The 21,058-nt window shown below is 39.1% G+C and overlaps 1 protein-coding gene across 4 annotated transcripts in view; it reads right to left on the bottom strand.

Moving 5' to 3' along the window:
- Nucleotides 1-21,058, bottom strand: part of INVS (inversin) — a 161,885-nt gene that overhangs the window by 69,329 nt on the left and 71,498 nt on the right. For 3 of the 4 annotated variants that reach the window (XM_027615153.2, XM_027615150.2, XM_027615151.2), the window contains exons 4-7: nucleotides 15,571-15,744; nucleotides 9,353-9,520; nucleotides 4,943-5,123; nucleotides 2,000-2,109 (exon numbers count right to left, since the gene is read on the bottom strand). In XM_027615153.2, the coding sequence (XP_027470954.1) occupies nucleotides 2,000-2,109; nucleotides 4,943-5,123; nucleotides 9,353-9,520; nucleotides 15,571-15,744 (633 nt within the window). Of the gene's footprint in view, nucleotides 1-1,999; nucleotides 2,110-4,942; nucleotides 5,124-9,352; nucleotides 9,521-15,570; nucleotides 15,745-21,058 lie in introns of those variants that run through there. The other variant, XM_027615154.2, reaches the window with a different exon arrangement.

The following is a 21,058-nucleotide window of genomic DNA, read 5'->3' on the forward strand; positions in this document are numbered from 1 at the left end:
CTTAAAACTCATTGTTGAGCTGCTGAGGCATTATAGGGTCATGCTCCTGGGATCTAGGGTGTATGCCTAGTACATGCTAGATTGGGATAAGCGAATGGATTTTAAAAGTTGATAACTAATAGTATCCACTACATTGTACTTGTTGATTATGATAGAAACGTTATCATAATTTAATAAATAACAGTTTATATTAAAAAAATGTTGGTAATGTTTTGGTTTGCTTTCTTTTTACTAATTTGTAAACATGTCTTTGTTGGGTATGTTTTCTTAATGATGAATGTTTGCAGAGGTTTTGTGGGTCTTGCTGCTGTTTTCTAAACAGGGAATGACAGCCTCTTGTGAGTGAACAGAGTCCAAGAAGATCAAGGGGCTTGAAACTGAACTTAGAAGATTTGCAGAATTATTGGAAAATCATCTCTGTAATCGGCAGATTATTCAGAGCAAGTATTTCTTTGAATAAGCATAATGTTCTGCCATTCCTTCTTACTCCCAATAGCCTTAGTCACTTAATTGTTAGTATCTGTGCACGTGTTAAATTTGGAGTCTAAGACTTGAGTTCAAGATCTTGGGCAAGTCATTTAATCTCTTGAAACCTTGGTTTCTTCCTCTGTAAATTAGGGATACCATGTCCTCTCACAGGCTTGTATCGAAGTATGAATTGAATTCTGATTTGCACAGGTTGATTAGGCCGGGCCAGTGAATTTCTTATCTATCTGGAGCAAGAAAGGGTCTGAGATAATAGAATGATAGGACACTGTAGAAGAGAATGGCTTACCAAAAGTTTAGGTAATAAAGTTTTAGAAATGCCAAGAAGGAAGGACCATAGTTATAGTTGCTCTGAGTAATAGAGAGAAACAAAGGTGGAAAAATAAGATATTTTAGCAGTCTTCTCAGATTGCTTCAATGTATTCAGTGATGCACTGGGGAGGTCAGGAAGATGGAATTATGCTCTGCTGATGATAGCATTCTTATAATTTAATGAAACCAAAATTTTTACTACACACACGCACGTAGAAGGCAGTAAAATCAACTCTTGACTGCTTTGACGTGTGCCTCTTTGGATGAGTCTCTAGTTCTTGGTGGCCACTTCCTCAGAAAGCTGAAGCAGCCCAGCTGTTATTATGTTGCTGGCTAGACTGAGTGACACAATGGATGAGAAAATGCTCTGTAAACCACAAAGGGTGCCAAGGGAAGAATTAGCAATAATATTCAATATCTTTGGAAATAATAATTCATATTTTTGCTTTCTCAGCTGTATAATGCACAAAATTATTAGCATTAGCAATAGTAAGAATGTGTGGCATTTCTTGCGGACCTGCTCTATACCAAGAACTACACTAGGCACTGGTTACAAGTTTTCTCTAATTCTTACAACAATCCTGAAGGAAAAGGTATAGTTATCCTCGTTTTACATACGAAGAAACTAAGACTCAAGAGCTAAAGAAACTTGTGCCAGGTCATCCAGCCAGCAGAGAGTGGAGTCAGGGTCCCAGGCAAAGTTGGACCCGTTCTAAGGCTTTGCCATATTGCTTTCAGGACAATTACAGATGGCTGAACACAGTGCATATAAAACCTTAGTGCCATAAAATGAACCAGAAGAGGAAATGTACTTACACAGAACAAAATGTTACACTGAACAGTTAATGTAAAAATGGTCTTAAAATTTCCCATGACTAACAACTTTACAAAGACGAAGACTATCCCTCGCATCACAGCCAGAGTTAACAGTGTGAGCAACTGTTAAAATATAATTGCGACACAAACACAGAAATGAGTATGTGTAAAACTGAAATTTGGATAAGATCAGTGGATTGCAGGAATGCCAATTTCCTGTTTATGATATTGTTTCATACTTTTGCAAGATGTTCCCATTGGGGTAAACCGGGTGACGGGTACATGGGATCTTGCTCTTTTATTTCCTGCGACTGCATATGAATTTATAATGATGTCAAAATAAAAATTCAATCAAGAAAAAAGAGAACTGTCATGTTTTACTTACGGCAAAGTTACTCTGAGCTGCATAGTGCAAGGGTGTTGCTCCTTGGCTGTCGGATGGGATGGTTCCAGACTTATTTCTTTCTAAAAGGAGATGGACAATCTGTGCATGGCCTGAAAGCGGACACAACAAGGCAGTGAGCACATCAAAGGACAACTTAATTTATAATCTATTTAAAGGGAAGTTTTCTGAATAGCAGCCCCCAGGACAGCCTCTTCTAACTTCTCACTAAAATACTATGCTAAGGTAGAACAAAGGCAACACTTACAACACTAAAATCTTAATGCTTCAATTAGAAAGGAAATGACAGTCATTGTCATTGCTAGAGAAAAAGCTGTATCAGGTATCAGCTCAGTGCCTTCCCTGGCTTCGCTTTATGACACAGGCGGGAAGCCAGCCCCTGACAGCCATCACGGTCCCCAGTCTCCAGGTTGTGTTGTGTGGCACCGCTGTTCTCCTCTGCTACTCAGGAGGACAAACTCTGATACATCCTCTCGTGATCTCTGCGGCCTCTTCTCAATCCCCTCTACCCTCCGTCCCCCACTTTTTTCACTTCTGGGCAGTGATTTCAAGTGCAAGGAAACAAGTGGCAGGAATGATGAGGTGGTGGCAGAGGAAATATGCAGCGCATCCGAGAGGGCGTGGTTTCCACAAGCGAGGAGCTCTAGGAAGGATCAAAGAAGGAACAAACCCAGTAATAGCAGATTTGGGAAACCTGAATTTCAGGCATTCTACTGCCTTAGCATAGTGGGGACCTAGGCAATGAAGATGCCACATCAGCAGAACAAGGGCACACTGCATGAAAACCGGGCAGAAAAAGGGAATCTGAGTGGGAGTTGTGCTCATCTAGCTGCTCCCACATGTGATCCGAGCTGCAGTTCCTGGAGACAGGCGAAAAGTAGGATCACAGGCAAGCTATTGAGACACATGCCATCTTGTTAGAGAGATAACGAGGAAAATTCCGTAAGGGCAATATGAAAACATACCATGGGACAGGGAAAAAGGAACACTACCACAAAGATGAAGCGCATACCTCAGAAAATGATCTAGAGAAGGATCCAGAGGAAAATTTCAGGAAACTGTCTGGCATCCTTGACTTGTGCAAAGAGATGGCCTCTATGAAATGAAACAGAATATCCTAAGAAGGACATAATCTGAAATGAAAAGGTGATGGAAGGAGGTGAACAGGAAATAAGCCAAGATACAAAGAAATCTGGATGAGAGAAGGAAATCAAAATACAACCTAAAATACAATCGATGAGAGGCAGAAAGAAAGCAGAACTTACGGAACAAAAAGTCAATGTACTGATATGGAGACAAACTTGTGAAGTCCTCCCAGGATGCGGAGGAAAAGGAAAAAGGGATGAAACTGAACACTGAAATGAGATCTAAATAATAATTACAAACCTGACAATAAAACTGAATGCAAATGCAAAAAGTATTTTAGAAAGACACAGCATGTAATTTAAAAACAAAGTCCATAATAATAATTGGGAAAAACTTCAGATTATATTAACAAATACTAAAAAAGTGATAAGTATGCTAAGTGGAAATCAATAGCTGTAGTTTTGCTCTTAACTCTGACTCATGTTTTAAAACATTTTTGATAAATTTAAAAGTAACCACTAGTAGAACCTAAAAACCCTCCTAAAACATTAGGCAATTCAAAACCAAAAAACAACAAACCTAATCTATATACCAAAAGGCAGAAAACATTAAGGAAATGGGAAAAAAAAAACAAACCCCAAAATAAGAAAAAAACCAAAACAACAATAATACTCAAAGAGCAGAATAGCAGAAAAAAGACCAAATTATATCTTATAACAGTGACTATTAATGGGTAAACCTCCTTCACTAAAAGAGAAAGACTCTCAGATTGCATCCCCTGAAAAATCAGACACATACACGTATTTACACTCTCTCATCTAACAGAGTGGTCCCCAAAAAGGTTAAGAAAGAGGCTTATCAGGAAAATATGAAGAAAAAAAAAATCACATATCATAGTATTGGCACAGACATAAAATTAAAGTTCCCTCCCAAAACACACAGGTATTGAATGTGAAAAGATTATTTTATATTTACATTTGTTGATGAATGTGCATTACTTTTAAAATAAAAATTAAAACACGTTAAGGCATTATGTTGAAATTAAAACCAATATATAACAGAGAATATATTTATATTACTAAAATTTAAGTGTACGACAGAGGGATTTAAGTATGAGATGCCACATAGCAATTAAAAATTAAGCGAGGGGCGCCTGGGTGGCTCAGTTGGTTAAGCGACTGCCTTCAGCTCAGGTCATGATCCCAGGGTCCTGGGATCGAGCCCCGCATCGGGCTCCCTGCTCCGCGGGAAGCCTGCTTCTCCCTCTGACCCTCCCCCTGCTTGTGTTCCCTCTCTCGCTGTCTCTCTCTCTGTGTCAATTAAATAAATAAATAAAATCTTAAAAAAAAATGCTTTGTTCTTAAAAAAAAAAATTAAGCGAAATATGTCAAGCAGAGAAAGATAAGTATCATATGATCTCACTGATATGAGGATTTTGAGAAAAAAGACAGAGGATCATAGGGGAAGGGAGGGAAAAATGAAATAAGACGAAACCAGAGAGGGAGACAAACCATAAGAGACTCTTAATCTCAGGAAACAAACTGAGGGTTGCTGGAGTGGAGGGGGGTGGGAGGGATGGGGTGGCTGGGTGATGGACACTGGGGAGGGTATGTGCTATGGTGAGCGCTGTGAATTGTGCAAGACTGATGAATCACAGACCTGTACCCCTGAAACAAATGATACATTATATGTTAATAAAAAATAAAAAAAATTAAAATAAAAAAAATTAAAATAATTAAATGGGAGGTGGATGCTAACAGGGGAACGGAAGCCATGGAAAGTTTCTGGTATTCATGTAGTTCCTCCTACCATTGATCCTTTGATTCACAGTTATCTCACCTAGTAAAGCTGCCCAGTGCAGTGGGGTTCGAAACAAGTTATCGTAAGATGTGATATTGCAGCTTTCGTATGAGGTCAAGACATCAACCACTGTCACATTCCCATCGGCGACTGCGAAGTGAAGAGGTGTCCGACCCTCGTAGTCTTGCCAGTTCAGTAAAGACTCCGTGGGAGCAGCATCCTATTTTTAAGGAACCAGAGACTTCAGATACACATGGAATCCTCAGTAAATCACACTGGACAAATGCATTAACTGAGCAATTTTCTAAACCTGTATATTCTTAGCACAAAGTGGTAAATTCAGAAAAAATTACACATTCTAAGTCTTTAAAAATTTGTCATGTTTAACTCTAAAAAATGCAGAAAAGATACAATAAATACTAATACTGATTATCCAGACTGAATAGGTGTCAATATCTTGCCTAATGTGCTTTTGTATCTGCTATGGATTCAGCTAAAGCTGTATATTTTGTACTTCTGTTACATATGTGTGCATCCATAAACAATACATAAATTATGTATGGATGTTTTCAATATTTACACCTTTGAGTTTATACTATGTATATCCTTTGGCAATTTTTTCTTTCAACACTATACTTTTGGGTATTTATGTTGATACTAGTTCATTTGTTAAACCACAATTTAGTTATCCATTCTCCTACCGAGGGACAGTTAGGTTATTTACATTTTCCCCATTATTAACGATAATGCTGCATGAACATGCTTCCATTACAGGTCTCCCTGTAGCCCATGTATGAGATTTTTCTCTAGCTCATATTTACATTTTTAACTAGGTATTATCAAACTGCTCTCCAAATGGTTACACTAACACATCCATGACAATGTGTAAAAGTTTTTATTTCCCCACATGCTGGTACAAATTCACCTCTTGGTATTATCAAGCTTACTACATTTTTTCCCATATAGGTGTGGAAAGCATTTTCTGATGTTTTAATTTGTATTTATTTTATGAATGAGGTTGGGATTTATCATATGTTTATTGGCTATTCTGTTTAAATTGACAGTTCACATTTACTCATTTTTCTATGAGGCCTGTGTATCCACTGCTTAGGTCCCCTTTCAAGAATAAAGGACTCACTTCCCTAGCTGCTGTGAGTGCTGCTGGTAGATGACCCTCAACAGTCAGACTTTTGTGATTGCTTCAGCTAAAGAGTTGCCTCATGCAAGGTCGTATTCCTTCCCATATCAGGTCATATCCAAAAGGCAAGACCTCCTGCCCCAATTTGAGAACTCTCCAAAGAGACACCCCAGATTTAGAGCTGCCTGTACAGTCATCCTGTTTTATAAAACGAGTGCATGAAGGGTATTATACACACTTTAAAAAAGAGAAGTAGATTTTTACCACGGTGGTATTTTAGGCCTTTGAGTCTCCTAAGGACTAAGATGTGTTTACAAGGGAAAAAAAAAAAAAAAGCCAAATCTGTGAGGAAATAAGATATTATGAGTGACAAGTATCCTCTAAAGACTTCAGATAATGGAACTGACAGATAAAGAATATAAAATAACTATCTATAAAGCATGTAAGAAAATAAAAAATGAAATAAAAAGTGATTCAAGGAACAAAAACTATCAAAAAGACCTGGCAGACATGAAAACAAAACAAAACAAAAAGAACTTTTATTTTCTTAAAAGATTTTATTTATTTGACACAGAGAGAGAGAGAGCAAGCACAAGCAGGGAGAGTGGCAGGCAGAAGGAGAAGCAGGCTCCCCACTGAGCAGGGAGCCCGATGCAGGGCTCAATCCCAGGACCCTGGGATCATGACCTGAGCCAAAGGCAGACACTTAACTGACTGAACCTCCCAGGTTCAGTCTTTTAGAACTGAAAGAACTTTTAGATGTAAAAATATAATCACTAGGATTAGAGGCTCAATGAAGAGGGCAAACGAGAGAGTGGACTCAGTGGAGGGAAGTCTTGGTCTACCGGAAGGCACATCTGTTACTACCCAGAACACAGCAAAAGAGACGAGGCGATAGAATGTAGAAGAGAGGAGACACAGATAATAAAATGAAAAGGTCTAAAATATGTGTAACTGGGACCCTAAAGGCAAGAATATCGAGAATGAAAGAGAGATAATATTTAAAGAGATAACAGCTATATATTTTCCAGAACTGACATGCAATAAGAGTATACACCAAATAGGACCAAAAAAATTTTTTTAAAAAGCACCATCCCTAGACGCACTGTAGTGAGACTGCAGGATGCCACACAGAGAAGAATTTAAAAGCAGCCTGAGAGAAAAGATAGATCATCTATAAATTAATGACAATTAGACCAATAACAGACTCCTCCAGAGGAACAAAGAGAGGCAGAAAGAAGCAAAATAATAGCCCGAAAGAGTTGAGAAATAACTATTCCATATACAAAATAATTTTATCTAAAATCTAATTCGTGTGTTATAAGCAAATAGAACTAAATATCAGACTACCAAAGCTTGTAAGCTGGAATGTGAGGAGTGATTAGGAACCTCAAAGAATCCACTGATAAATATTCAAAATTAATAAGAAAGTTAATAAGTTGGTAAGATGCATTTTTGCTTTTTGTTTTTGATGCATTTTCAATGAATAAAAATATCAACTGCCTTTCTATGCACCTGCAACAAGCAGTTAAATATATATCCTAGACATGCTAAAAAAAAAAAGTTCAGGGGCACATGGCTAGCTCAGTCAGTAGAGCCCATGCTGGCTGCAGAGATAACCTAAAAAAAAAAAAAAAGTTCAAAGCAGCACTATTTTTTTTAAAGATTTATTTATTTATTTGAGAGAGAGAGAGAGAGAGAGAGAGGGAGACAGAGTGCTAATGGGGGGAGGGGCAGAGGGAGAGAATCTTCAAGCAGGCTCCCCGCTGAGTGCACAGCCCCTCCAGGGGCTCAATCTCACTACCCTGAGATTATAACCTGAGCCAAAATCAAGAGTCCAACACTTAACCCCCTGGGCCACCTAGGCACCCCAAAGCAGCACTATTTTTTTTTAAAGATTTTATTTATTCGAGACACAGAGATACAGAGAGAGAGAGCATGAGCAGGGGGAGAGGCAGAGAGAGAGAGAGAGAGAAGAAGGCTCCCCGCTGAGCAGGGCTCCATCCCAGGACCCTGGGATCATGACCTGAACCAAAGGCAGATGCTTAACCATCTGAGCCACCCAGGTGCCCCAAGCCGCACTATTTTTAAATAGCGAAAAACTAGAAATAGTTCCAAGTGTCTATGAATAACTGAATACTGCATGGCTTGTTCATAAAACGGAAATACTATATAACAGTAAAAAATAACATATTACAGTTATACACAGCATAGATAAAATCACTAGCATAATATCGAGCAAGAAAAACATGTTACAAAAGAAGACATTCAATGTGATTCCATGTATACAAAATTAGAAAACATTAAAAATGAAATAGTATATTGTTTAGGAATATAAATATATGTGGTAAAATATAATGAAAATCAGGAGTAATAAACATGAAATTTAGGAGAGTGGCTGCTTCTCAGAAAGGGGAGAATAGAATGGTGCTGGGAGGTACCCAGGGAGCTTCAAAGGTAACAGTAACATACTTATTTTTAAACTCAGACATGAGGGGCGCCTGGGTGGCTCAGTCAGTTAAACGTGGGATTCTTGATTTCAGCTCAGGTCATGAACTTAGGGTCTTGAGATTGAGCCCTGTGTCGGGCTCCATGCTGGGTGTGGAGCCTGCTTAAGATTCTTTCTCTTCCTCTGCCCCCTCCCTGCCCCTGCTCGCATGCTCTTTGTCAAAAAAAAAAAAAAAAAGATAAACTCAGAGATGAGTACATGAGTATTTGTGGTTTCCATATTCTTTATATCTTACCAGTATTTTACAAATGTTATCTCTATGCAGTATTTAATAAGCACAAGTATAAAACAAAGTCAGGGGATGATAAACACAAATTCAGGAAAGTAGTTGATGGGGGACAGGGCAAGCAAGGCACAGGGGGAGAGAATGTATTTGGAAATTGGCACATAGGAGGGGTGCCTGGGTGGTGCAGTCAGTAGTCTCTGACTCCTGGTTTCATCTCAGATCGTGATCTCAGGGTTGTGAGATTGAGCTCGCCAGTCGGGCTCTGCGCTCAGCATGGAGTCTGCTTAGGACACTCTGTCCCTCACCCTCTGCTCACCCCCTCTCTCTCTCTCTCTCTCTCTCAAATAAATAAATAAATAAATCTTAAAAGAAAAAAAGAAATTGGCACATAGGAAATTCTGTGTGGTCTTAAATAGCAGCACTAAAATGTTCTATTTCTTGAGTGATGGGTTTCCATATGCTGTTATTTCTTTTGCTTCATAATTTATTTGTGTGTTGTAGATCTGCTTTTGTGTACTGGCTATCTCATAATAAAAAATTGTTTTTTGGAAAGGTTAGCAGCACCATTGTACTCACCAGAATGCATCGTACTGTGTGAACAGCACTTGGATCCTTGTGGTTGGCTGCCCAGTGAAGTGGGATCTTGCCTTCAACGTCAGGAATCCCAATGTTGGAGTCATGCTTGATAAGCAGCTTTACGTGCTCAGGGTTATTGTAGTAGGCACTCCAGTGCAGAGCTGTTTGCTGCAAAATTCAGAGAGGCTCAAAAAAACAACAGTAACAAGAGTAACAGTAACAACACAACAAACTTTCCCCAAGCTTTTATTGTGTGACAGGCACCGCTGTAAGAGCTTTATATATGTTACCTTAGACAGTCATTATGACAACCCTGGGAGATAAGTCCTCTTGACTTTGCATGTGATTGATGAGAAAATGGAGCACAAGGAGGATGAGCAATCTGCTCAGGGACATAAAGGTAGTTAGCAGTCCAATTGAGATTTTAACCCAGACAGTCTGAGTCCAGAATCTGACCTCTTAATCATGATAGGCACTTAGGTCATCAGGTACTAATCAATGAGATTAGTAATAATGAGAAAAAGAAAAGCATCCCAGTAGTTTATGAATAATTATCAACAAAGTAAGTGACGACCTTGATATTGCACCAAGTACCTTAAGAATTTGATGGAATGTTTTGAATTTCAATATCTATGAAAAAGAAGATCCATGCACAGGAAACCACGGATCTGGAATCCATTTCTTACATCAAAGTACAAATTTAAATTTAACTATAATTTTACGGGATAAATTCTTATACCTACTACTGATGTGAAGATACATGTTGAGGATACAGCAATACTTGCTTTATTTTAGGTAAAAGTTAAAAAGGAACATCTTGATGGGGCACCTGGCTGGCTCAGTTGGAAGAACATCCAACTCTTAATTTCAGGGTCATGAGTTCAAGCCCCATGTGGGGTGTGGAGCTTACTTAAAAAAATAAATAAAACAGGGCGCCTGGGTGGCTCAGTAGTTAGGCGTCTGCCTTCGGCTCAGGTCATGATCCCGGGGTCCTGGGATCGAGCCCCACATCAGGCTCCCTGCTCAGTGGGAAGCCTGCTTCTTCCTCTCCCACTACCCCTGCTTGTGTCCCTCTCTTGCTGTGTCTCTCTCTGCAAATAAATAAATAAAATCTTTAGTAAAAAAAAGTTGTCATAAATAAAATGTACTAAAATATACTAAAAATGAACTTGTTGGCATTGCTTTAAAATCCCCTCTGCCGATGAGCAACTCTATGCCAGCAAATTACATAACCTGGAAGAAATGGGTGCATTCCTAGAGATGTATCAACTACCAAAATTGAACCAGGAAGAAATAGAAAACCTGAAGAGACCTATAACCACCAATGAAATTGAAGCAGTCATCAAAAATCTCCCAACAAACAAAAGCCCAGGGCCAGATGGCTTCCCAGGGGAACTCTATCAGACATTTAAAGAAGAATTAATACCTATTCTCCTGAAACTGTTCCAAAAAATAGAAATGGAAGGAAAACTTCCAAACTCACTTTATGAGGCCACCATTACCTTGATCCCAAAACCAGACAAAGACCCCATCAAAAAGGAGAATTACAGACCAATATCCTTGATGAACATGGATGCAAAAATTCTCACCAAAATACTAGCCAACAGGATCCAACAGTACATTAAAAGGATTATTCACCATGACCAAGTGGGATTTATCCCTGGGCTGCAAGGTTGGTTCAACATCTGCCAATCAATCAACGTGATACAATACATTAACAAAAGAAAGAACAAGAATCATATGATCCTCTCAATAGATGCAGAAAAAGCATTTGACAAAGTACAGCATCCTTTCTTGATCAAAACTCTTCAGAGTATAGGGATAGAGGGTACATACCTCAATATCATAAAAGCCGTCTATGAAAAACTTACAGCGAATATCATTCTCAATGGGGAAAGGCTGAGAGCTTTTCCCCTAAGGTCAGGAACGCAGCAGGGATGTCCACTCTCACCACTGCTATTCAACATAGTATTAGAAGTCCTAGCCACAGCAATCAGACAACAAAAAGAAATCAAAGGCATCCAAATCGGCAAAGAAGAAGTCAGTCTCACTGTTTGCAGATGATATGATACTTTATCTGGAAAACCCGAAAGACTCCACCCCAAAACTGCTAGAACTCATACAGGAATTCAGTAAAGTAGCAGGATATAAAATCAATGTACAGAAATCAGTGGCATTCCTATACACCAACAACAAGACAGAAGAGAGACAAATCAAGGAGTCGATCCCATTTACAACTGCACCCAAAACCATAGGATACCTAGGAACAAATCTAACCAAAGAGGCAAAGGATCTGTACTCAGAAAACTATAAAATACTCATGAAAGAAATTGAAGAAGACACAAAGAAATGGAAAAACGTTCCATGCTCATGCACTGGAAGAACAAACATTGTGAAGATGTCAATGCTACCTAGAGCATCTACACATTCAATGCAATCCCCATCAAAATACCATCCACTTTTTTCAAAGAAATGGAACAAATAATCCTAAAATTTGTCTGGAACCAAAAGAGACCCCGAATAGCCAGAGGAATATTGAAAAAGAAAAGCAAAGCTGGCGGCATCACAATTCCGGACTTCCAGCTCTATTACAAAGCTGTCATCATCAAGACAGTATGGTACTGGCACAAAAACAGACACATAGATCAATGGAACAGAATCGAGAGCCCAGAAATGGACCCTCAACTCTATGGTCAACTCATCTTCGACAAAGCAGGAAAGAATGTCCAATGGAAAAAAGACAGTCTCTTCAACAAATGGTGTTGGGAAAATTGGACAGCCACATGCAGAAGAATGAAGCTGGACCATTTCCTTACACCACACACAAAAATAGACTCCAAATGATTGAAAGATCTAAACGTGAGACAGGAGTCCTTCAAAATCCTAAAGGAGAACACAGGTAGCAACCTCTTCGACCTCAGCCGCAGCAACTTCTTCCTAGAAACATCGCCAAAGGCAAGGGAAGCCAGGGCAAAAATGAACTATTGGGATTTCATCAAGATAAAAAGCTTTTGCACAGCAAAAGAAACAGTCCACAAAACCAAAAGACAACCGACAGAATGGGAGAAAATATTTGCAAATGACATATCAGATAAAGGGCTAGTATCCAAAATCTATAAAGAACTTATCAAACTCAACACCCAAAGAACAAATGATCCAATCAAGAAATGGGCAGAAGACATGAACAGACATTTTTCCAAAGAAGACATCCAAATGGCCAACAGACACATGAAAAAGTGCTCAACATCGCTCAGCATCAGGGAAATCCAAATCAAAACCTCAATGAGATACCACCTCACACCAGTCAGAATGGCTAAAATTAACAAGTCAGGAAACAACAGATGTTGGAGGGGATGCGGAAAAAGGGGAACCCTCCTACACTGTTGGTGGGAATGCAAGCTGGTGCAACCCCTCTGGAAAACAGTATGGAGGTTCCTCAAACAGTTGAAAATAGAGTTACCATATGATCCAGCAATTGCACTACTGGGTATTTACCACAAAGATACAAATGTAGGGATCCGAAGGGGTACGTGCACCCCAATGTTTATAGCAGCAATGTCCACAGTAGCCAAACTGTGGAAAAAGCCAAGATGTCCATCGACAGATGAATGGATAAAGAAGAGGTGGTATATATACACAATGGAATATTATGCAGCCATCAAAAGGACTGAGATCTTGCCATTTGCAACGACGTGGATGGAACTGGAGGGTGTTATGCTGAGTGAAATAAGTCAATCAGAGAAAGACATGTATCATATGACCTCACTGATATGAGGAATTCTTAATCTCAGGAAACAAACTGAGTGTTGCTGGAGTGGTCGGGGGTGGGAGGGATGGGGTGGCTGGGTGATAGGCATTGGGGAGGGTATGTGCTATGGTGAGCGCTGTGAATTGTGCAAGACTGTTGAATCACAGATCTGTACTTCTGAAACAAATAATGCAACATATGATAAGAAAAAAGAAAAAGAATAAGATAGCAGGAGGGGAAGAATGAAGGGGAGTAAGTCAGAGGGGGAGACGAACCATGAGAGACGATGGACTCTGAAAAACAAACTGAGGGTTCTAGAGGGGAGGAGGGTGGAGGGAAGGGTTAGCCTGGTGATGGGTATTAAAGAGGGCACATTCTGCGTGGAGCACTGGGTGTTATGCACAAACAATGAATCATGGAACACTACATCAAAAACTAATGATGTAATGTATGGTGATTAACATAACAATAAAAAAATAAAAAAAAAAATCCCCTCTGCCGTTCTCATCAATAAACCACAGTAAGACTGGTCTCCCTATTAGAAGAGTTACTGAGGGAACACAGAAATGGTTGCACTGTACATTATCCCTTATGAATAGCAGTGTCATCAATTCAATCTAGAATCAGATCATTTAACAGCAGGAACCAAGCTCACTTGCTACATCGAAAATTTTAAATGTTGACACATGTGGTATTCGGGGAAAGTGTACCTACAGGCTTTTAATATGAAGGGTCACTCATTACTCTTGATTTAGTAATGACTACAGAACAAAAACAGTCACAAATATAATAGCAAATAATTTCCTATAGCCACATTTTTCTTTCTTTCTTTCTTTCTTTCTTTCTTTTTCTTTCTTTCTTTCTTTCTTTCTTTCTTTCTTTCTTTCTTTCTTTCTTTCTTTCTTTCTTTCTTTCTTTCTTTCTTTCTTTCTTTCTTTCTTTCTCTCTCTCTCTCTCTCTCTCTCTCTCTCTCTCTCTCTCTCTCTCTCTCTTTCTTTCTTTCTTTCCTTTCTTCCTTCCTTCCTTCCTTCCTTCACCTTGCAGATCTGTTTTCCATCTGTCTGACTGGATCACATCCCATCCCTGTTCAGTGACAGAAGAATACACAAGTACTGGCAGGTAGCAGGGAGTTCCTAGAAGATACTGGGGAAGACATTACATAGCCTAAAGACATCTGTGGCTTTGCAAGTGATTAATGGTCTTTGGGGATAGATCAAAGTGCTTTTTCAGTGAAATATTAGCCTACAAATGCTGTGAGTAAGGAATAATATGTTTATAGTCGTTGTAAAATAAAGTCAAAGTTAATTTCAGAACGCTGGGTTCTGTGAGTAACAGCTAAACAAAACCTGAAAACGACACGAAGAACCCGTGAGAATAAAGGGACCACTGGATGTGAACGCAGTGGGTTTAATCCCAAGAGTTTTAATTATGCGGGAGTGTTGGAGTTAGCACAACTCCGTGATTTGGAGCCTGGTGGAAAGGGAGAGGATTTTTGTACTTGTCTAACTGAATAGCACATTCTTTTCCTGTAAAGAACGATGAAAGTGTTGATTGAAACAGTGACCGGCTTGCACAAGATGGTAAAAGTCAAGAGCTAGGAGGATCACGGACACCAGCAACAAATGCCAGAGCAGATGTTAGAGCCAAAATGAAATGAATAATATTCATTTTATAGCTAATGTTTCCTGAGAGCATACTATGCACTGGGTACTGTGTTAAACTGTATTTATGTGCATTATCTTCAACAACCCTATCATTCCCTTTTCACATATGAGAAAATGGAAGCATAGAGGAGTTAAGAAAATTTGCCCAAAGGCACAGAAGGAGTTGAGTAGTGGCCTCTAGATTAAAACCCAAGGAGTCTGATGCTAAAGCCCAGGCTTTTAAACCACTATGTACCTCCTATGTTGCCCCAGGCATTTGGCCACCACAAGTCTAGCACCAACGTTAACTATTGCTATTAGGTATCAAATATTGGGGTCTGGGGGTAGGCCTGGTTGAATTCTGGTCTGCCACTTGGTTCTTGAACAGAATTTAATCTTCCTGAGTTTCAGTTTTCCCATCGGTGAAAAGGAGATGATACTACCTACCACACTTGGTTGGTAGGAGAATTAAAGGACTTAATTTAAGTGAAATATTTCACTGGGGAGTACGAAGGCGAGGAAATGTTCCAAGTGATGAGTGATAATTCTTCTTGAGGTTTCACATCATAAAAAGAAGCATTTGTGAGGCGTCTGGGTGGCTCAGCCGTTAAGCGTCTGCCTTTGGCTCAGGTCATGATCCCAGGGTCCTGGGATCGAGCCCCGCATCGGGCTCCCTGCTCCGCGGGAAGCCTGCTCCTCCCTCTCCCTCTCCCCCTGCTTGTGTTCCCTCTCTCTGTGTCAAATAAATAAATAAAATCTTTAAAAAAAAAAAAAAGGAAGCATTTGCAGTTTGCTCTCATTTACCTCCAATCTTGACAGTCCCTTACCTTGTTTTTATCCTGTGTGTCCACTTCTCCTGCTGCCATAAACTTCAGTAGAAGCGCCAAACACTTAGGGCTCTTGTGCCGAGTGGTCAAGTGCAAAGGGGTCATCTCTTCCAGATCCTTTTGCATCCAGTTTGCTCGGCGTGTAAGTAAGAGTTTCATGAAACGATAATTTCCCTAAATAAAAAATAAGAGACGGTAAGAAGAAATGTAATCTGGGGCCAAGACATTTTCCAAATTTTAAAGTGTTTTCAGTATTTTAACTATTCTGCTAGAGTAACAATATTCAGACAAATTGACCAAAGGAAAAATACTTATAATTCCACTACTCTATCAATTGTTTTCCTTTTTCAACTTCCTTTTCAACCACTTTCTAGTGATTTACACAGTGGCTGGTTAAGATTTCATTGTGTTAAAGCATCGTCTTTCTTTTATTTAACTGTTCTATTATCATTTTCAATATTTTCTTTTCTAGAAAATGCTACAATGCACTTTTATTTCCACATGGTTTTTCTTAATGTTTTCATAAGAAAAAATTATCAGGAACCAATTTACTGGGTCAAAGGAGTTTGCACATTTCATGGTTTCTGGCGTATTTTCCAAATTGCTATCTAGTAGCAGTAATGAGATTCAGCTCATTCTGAACAATATATCACCTATTATTTATATGCAAAGTATAATAACCTTGTGAAATGAACGGAGATATAAAACCCCAATTCACAGGTGAAGGGAGTGAGATTCACAGGGGCTGAATGCTTTGTTCACCGTCATCTGGTTAATAAAGTAGGTGGTTAATTTTCTTGGTGAGAGCAATGTACAGATACAACTGAGATAGATGCATCTTGTTCAAAGTCTGGGTCCCAGACTCATCCTGTCACCTAAACACCAACCCAGAAGTCACTTCAGGTCATCCACTTGTAGGCAATACTCTCCACGTCAGTTAAACCCTCCAATCCAGTAGAATCAACCCATCCAGAGAAAGCAGTTTAGCTAAAGGGACTAGAGCAATACCCTGGTGGGGATCCAGGTCAACCGTAATATGGGAGCTTTGAAACAAAACAAAACCTTCAAAAACTAGTTCTTTGGGAGTTCCTTCCTGAAACCTAGTCCCTTGTTTCCGATTCTGGTTGGAGCCTTCAGTTTGCTTGGTACCAGGATATGTGAAATTTGACAAGACCAAACTGTATGGTAGGATCAAGTTCTGTGCCTGCTTCAGGCCTACTTATTTCTCCCTATTCAAAGCAGAATGGCAGTCAGGGTTATCTGTTCTTTTCATCTTCTGAGAGCCTCTACATCCTTAACTTTGCTGGAAATGTTTTTTTTTTTTTAAGCATTATAATGCACTGATATTCTACCATGAGTGGCTATTAGTATTAGCAAAAAGACATTTATTAGTTAAGCAGCAACCACCACATTGTGACAAATGTGAGTCTTAGGCAAAGGGGATCAGCTAGAGAGTCAATGAGGTGCAGAAGGATGAAGACTTGTCTGCTAACCCACAGGGGCGGAGACAGGATTCAACTCAGCTCAAGGGTTGGGCCACAGAGAAGAATCAGAGGCTACAAAAGCGTCCATCAGGCTGTCTACATTAGATGGGCAGACTTGCAATGGACCAAAAAGCCCAGTGACTCAGCTCAATTATTTCCTCTCAGGGAGGTTTTCCTTGACCACCCTAATGGAACTTTTTTTGTTATGCTTTATTCTAGTACCTTCCCATTTCCTTCATAGTACTTTGCTCAGTTTGTAGTTACATATATATTTGCTTATTTCCCTTCACTGGGATCTCTGTTACAATCTGTAAGCATCATGAAGGCAGAGACTATGTTTTATTGAGCGTTGTCCTTGGCATAGCTCCTGGCACAACACAAGTGCTTACTTGAAGGACAGAGTGAATGAGAGGAAAGAAAATATCTTCCAGAGGTTTTTCTTTTTGTTTAAAAATTCTTAATGTTGCTATATTAGATCACAGTAGCTAAGAATCCTAATTCTCAGATCTCTGGTATTCGGTTACTCTAACTTTTTAATGTTTTATCTACTTGGGCATCATTCATCTGGCTTTCTCATGTCATCCAGTGCCAGCTTTTGAGAGGTAAGTGCTAAAATTTCCTCAAGAGGGCACCCTGCTCTAAATCTCTTGCCATCTTCTCTTTGAAAAAAGAAATGATGCCCAGGAAAAACAAATCTATATGGCACTTCTTACCAAAAAATAAGGCTTGACCTTTCTGAGCATAACATTTCAAATCTTACAGAATAATTCATCATGACCTTTTAAAGATATTCAATCAGACAATCATTTTGATTCTGAAATTTAGAGGAAAAGGGAAGGAAAAGAAAGAAACAAGAATATGTTGGTGGGGGTGACTACTGACTTACAGATGCAATGCTTACATTGTTCTGAGGATTCAGCCTATACAAAGCATGATGTACTCAGTAACCATATTTATTTATTCTTTCACTCAAAAAACACTCATTGAGCCCTGTCTGAAGCAGGCAACCTGGTAAAATGTTTACACTAAGCTTTACTTATCACAAAGCTCTTTGACATAGATTCTATCTTTGCTCCTCACAGAAGTTACATGGAAGACTACATCAAAAACTAATGATGTAATGTATGGTGATGAACATAATAAAAAAAAAGATTAAAAAAAAAAGAAGTTACATGGAAAGGGTTTACAGACAAAATAAAGTATCTTCCTGGGCCTCCATTTCCTCCTTTGCAAAATAGGGATAATAGTACCTGAGATTATTGTGCATATGAAAGGATAAAGATCATATTTGTAAAGTACTTAGAACAGTGCACAAAGCAAGCACCTGGTAAATGTTTGCTTGTTTTATTATGAACAATTTTCCAGTGTGGAGGAGGCAACAAAATGTAGCCGATCAAGTAGAACCAAGAATGGCCCATGATGGAGAGCATACATATAGAAAGATCTGACTGTACATAGCATATACACTTCAGCTGGTGATTATGGAGAGACCCAAGGTTAGGGACAAGTAAAAGTAAAAATAGTTGTAATGTTATAAATAGTGGTTTTCTGAAAAATTTTTTTTACATTGAGAAAGATGCCTATACTCTGCCTCCAGATAATGATGACATAGGACCAATAAGGGCAAACCCAGCAGGAATTCAGCTGGAACCCTGAGATGTCAGCTTCTGTTCCAAAGGACAGAGACACAAAAGAGATATTATCTACGAATGCTGGGACTAGAAACACTATAATCCATTTGGACCATGGCCAACTTCCCGGTCTCACGAAGAAGCATTTATTTAAATGCCCAGGTATGCAAATTCAATTCTGAGAATGAGCAGAGGGGACAGAGAACTCTAAGATCTAAAATCAGGAGAGTATTTCTAGTGTCAGTGGAAAAGGGGTATATACCAGTTTGAGACAGCAAGCTAATGTGATAACTCTCTTAAGGTTGTTATGACTCTGGGGACCCATATCACAGACAATTTTTCTTCCTATAAAGCCCTCTCAATACAAAAACAACCAAACAAAATGTCTAATGTTTCCTCAATATTGCTTGAAATTCAGAATTCTTAAGTTTTCTGGTTGATTCTTAAATGCAAGAATAAGGAGGATTTGGAAGTTAATCATTTAGCACCATCCCTTAGGGGCACACAGAACCTGATCCTGAGATGAACACTGTTTTGGGATCCGCTTTTATAATTTCTGATTGAGTAGAAAAAGTGTAAGAGTGAAGGAGGGGCGCCTGGGTGGCTCAGTCGTTAAGCGTCTGCCTTTGGCTCAGGTCATGATCCCAAGGTTCTGGGATTGAGCCCCACATCGGGCTCCCTGCTCAGCAGGGAACCTGCTTCTCCCTCTCCCACTCCCCCTGCTTGTGTTCTCTTTCTCACTGTCTTGCTCTCTGTCAAGTAAATAAATAAAATCTTTAAAAAAAAAAAAAAGAAAGAAGGAGATAAAAGATCGAAAGAGTATATATATATATATATATTTTAAAGATCTTATTTATTTGAGAAAGAGAGGGAGAGAGAGCACAAGCTGTGGGGGGGGGGGAAGGGGTAGAGGGAGAGGGAGAAGTAGATTCCCCGCTGAGCAGGGAGCCATCGTGGGTCTCAATTCCTGGACCCTGGGATCATGACCTGAGCTGAAGGCAGAAGTTTAACCGACTAAGCCACCCAGGCACCCCAAGGAGTGTATATTCTTTTTTTTTTTAGATTTAATTTATTTATTTGACAGAGAGAGACACAGTGCGTGAGGGAACATGAGCAGGGGGAGTGGGAGAAGCAGCCTTCCCACTGAGCAGGGAGCCTGATGCGGGGCTCGATCCCAGGACCCTGGGATCATGACCTGAGCCGAAGGCAGACACTTTAACGACTGAGTCACCCAGGCACCCCAGGAGTATATATTCTTAAGAAAACTGGTGGTAGTGAGCACAAGTAAGAGAGGTGAAGTTATAGAAAAGTCCTGATTTAGTCACTGAAAGGACATTAACCCTGATGTGATCAGGTCTGTTATGCCACTGAAATGAGAAAACATTTACTAATGTTTCTGAAACATTGAATAAGATGTTTTTGTTTTGTTAGGTAGCCATAATCCTCATCATAATCTTCCCATAATTAACAAGAGCTTCTTTTGTCTGTAATGTAAATGATGATAACATTTGGTTTCCCCCTAAATGCATGAAAAGGACTATAATATCTGTCTACTTGTGCTCTCTCTGTCAAATAAATAAATAAAATCTTAAAAAAAAAAAGGACTATAGTATCTAATAGTGTAAAAGAGCATGAAAAAGTTCTCTGACCCAGAGAACAGCACTTGAAAGGAGTCTGGGAAACAAATCAATCCAAAATGCTACTTTTAATCTTATATTTTTTTGTCTGTCCAGTTCTCTAAAATGGACTTTAGAAAAAGCATATAGGCAGTTAATCTTAATAATAATATAGTTTTGAGTGAAATACCTTGATATTTTCCTTTAGATTTTTTAAGAAATAAAATATAACAGATACAGTTGATGCTCCCTTGTGTTCCTCTCCAATTCCACTACCTTCTCTCCCTTTCTAGAGACTACTGTCCTGAAAAAGGTGTTTATCATTTCAATGAAGCCTTTAATACTTCTGCTTCTTACACATATATGTATCCATAAGCTACACAGTATCGCTTTAATGTTTTTATTCTTTATATAAATAGTACTGTATGAATCACTTGCCACATTTTCCTCAAAGCAGCATTTTTGAAATTTATCCAAGTTGCTCTGGTTTATACATTTTCACTGGGTAAAGTATTTTGTCATATGAAGATAACTGTATGTCTTTATTCTCTAGAGGAATATTTAGCATGTTTCCCATTTTTCACCATTGCAGACAATATTGTAGTAAATTTTCTTGTACATGTCTCCTGGTAAAATGTGCAAGAATTTCTGTAACTGCTGGTTGAAATTGCTCTTTAAAGCAGCTACTCCGATTTACATTCCCACCAGTAATGTACAAGAATTCTTACTTCTTCACATCCTCGCCACACTTGGTTTT

Source organism: Zalophus californianus, chromosome 13, assembly GCF_009762305.2.
Source record: "Zalophus californianus isolate mZalCal1 chromosome 13, mZalCal1.pri.v2, whole genome shotgun sequence".
Classification (NCBI taxonomy): Eukaryota; Metazoa; Chordata; class Mammalia; order Carnivora; family Otariidae; genus Zalophus; species Zalophus californianus.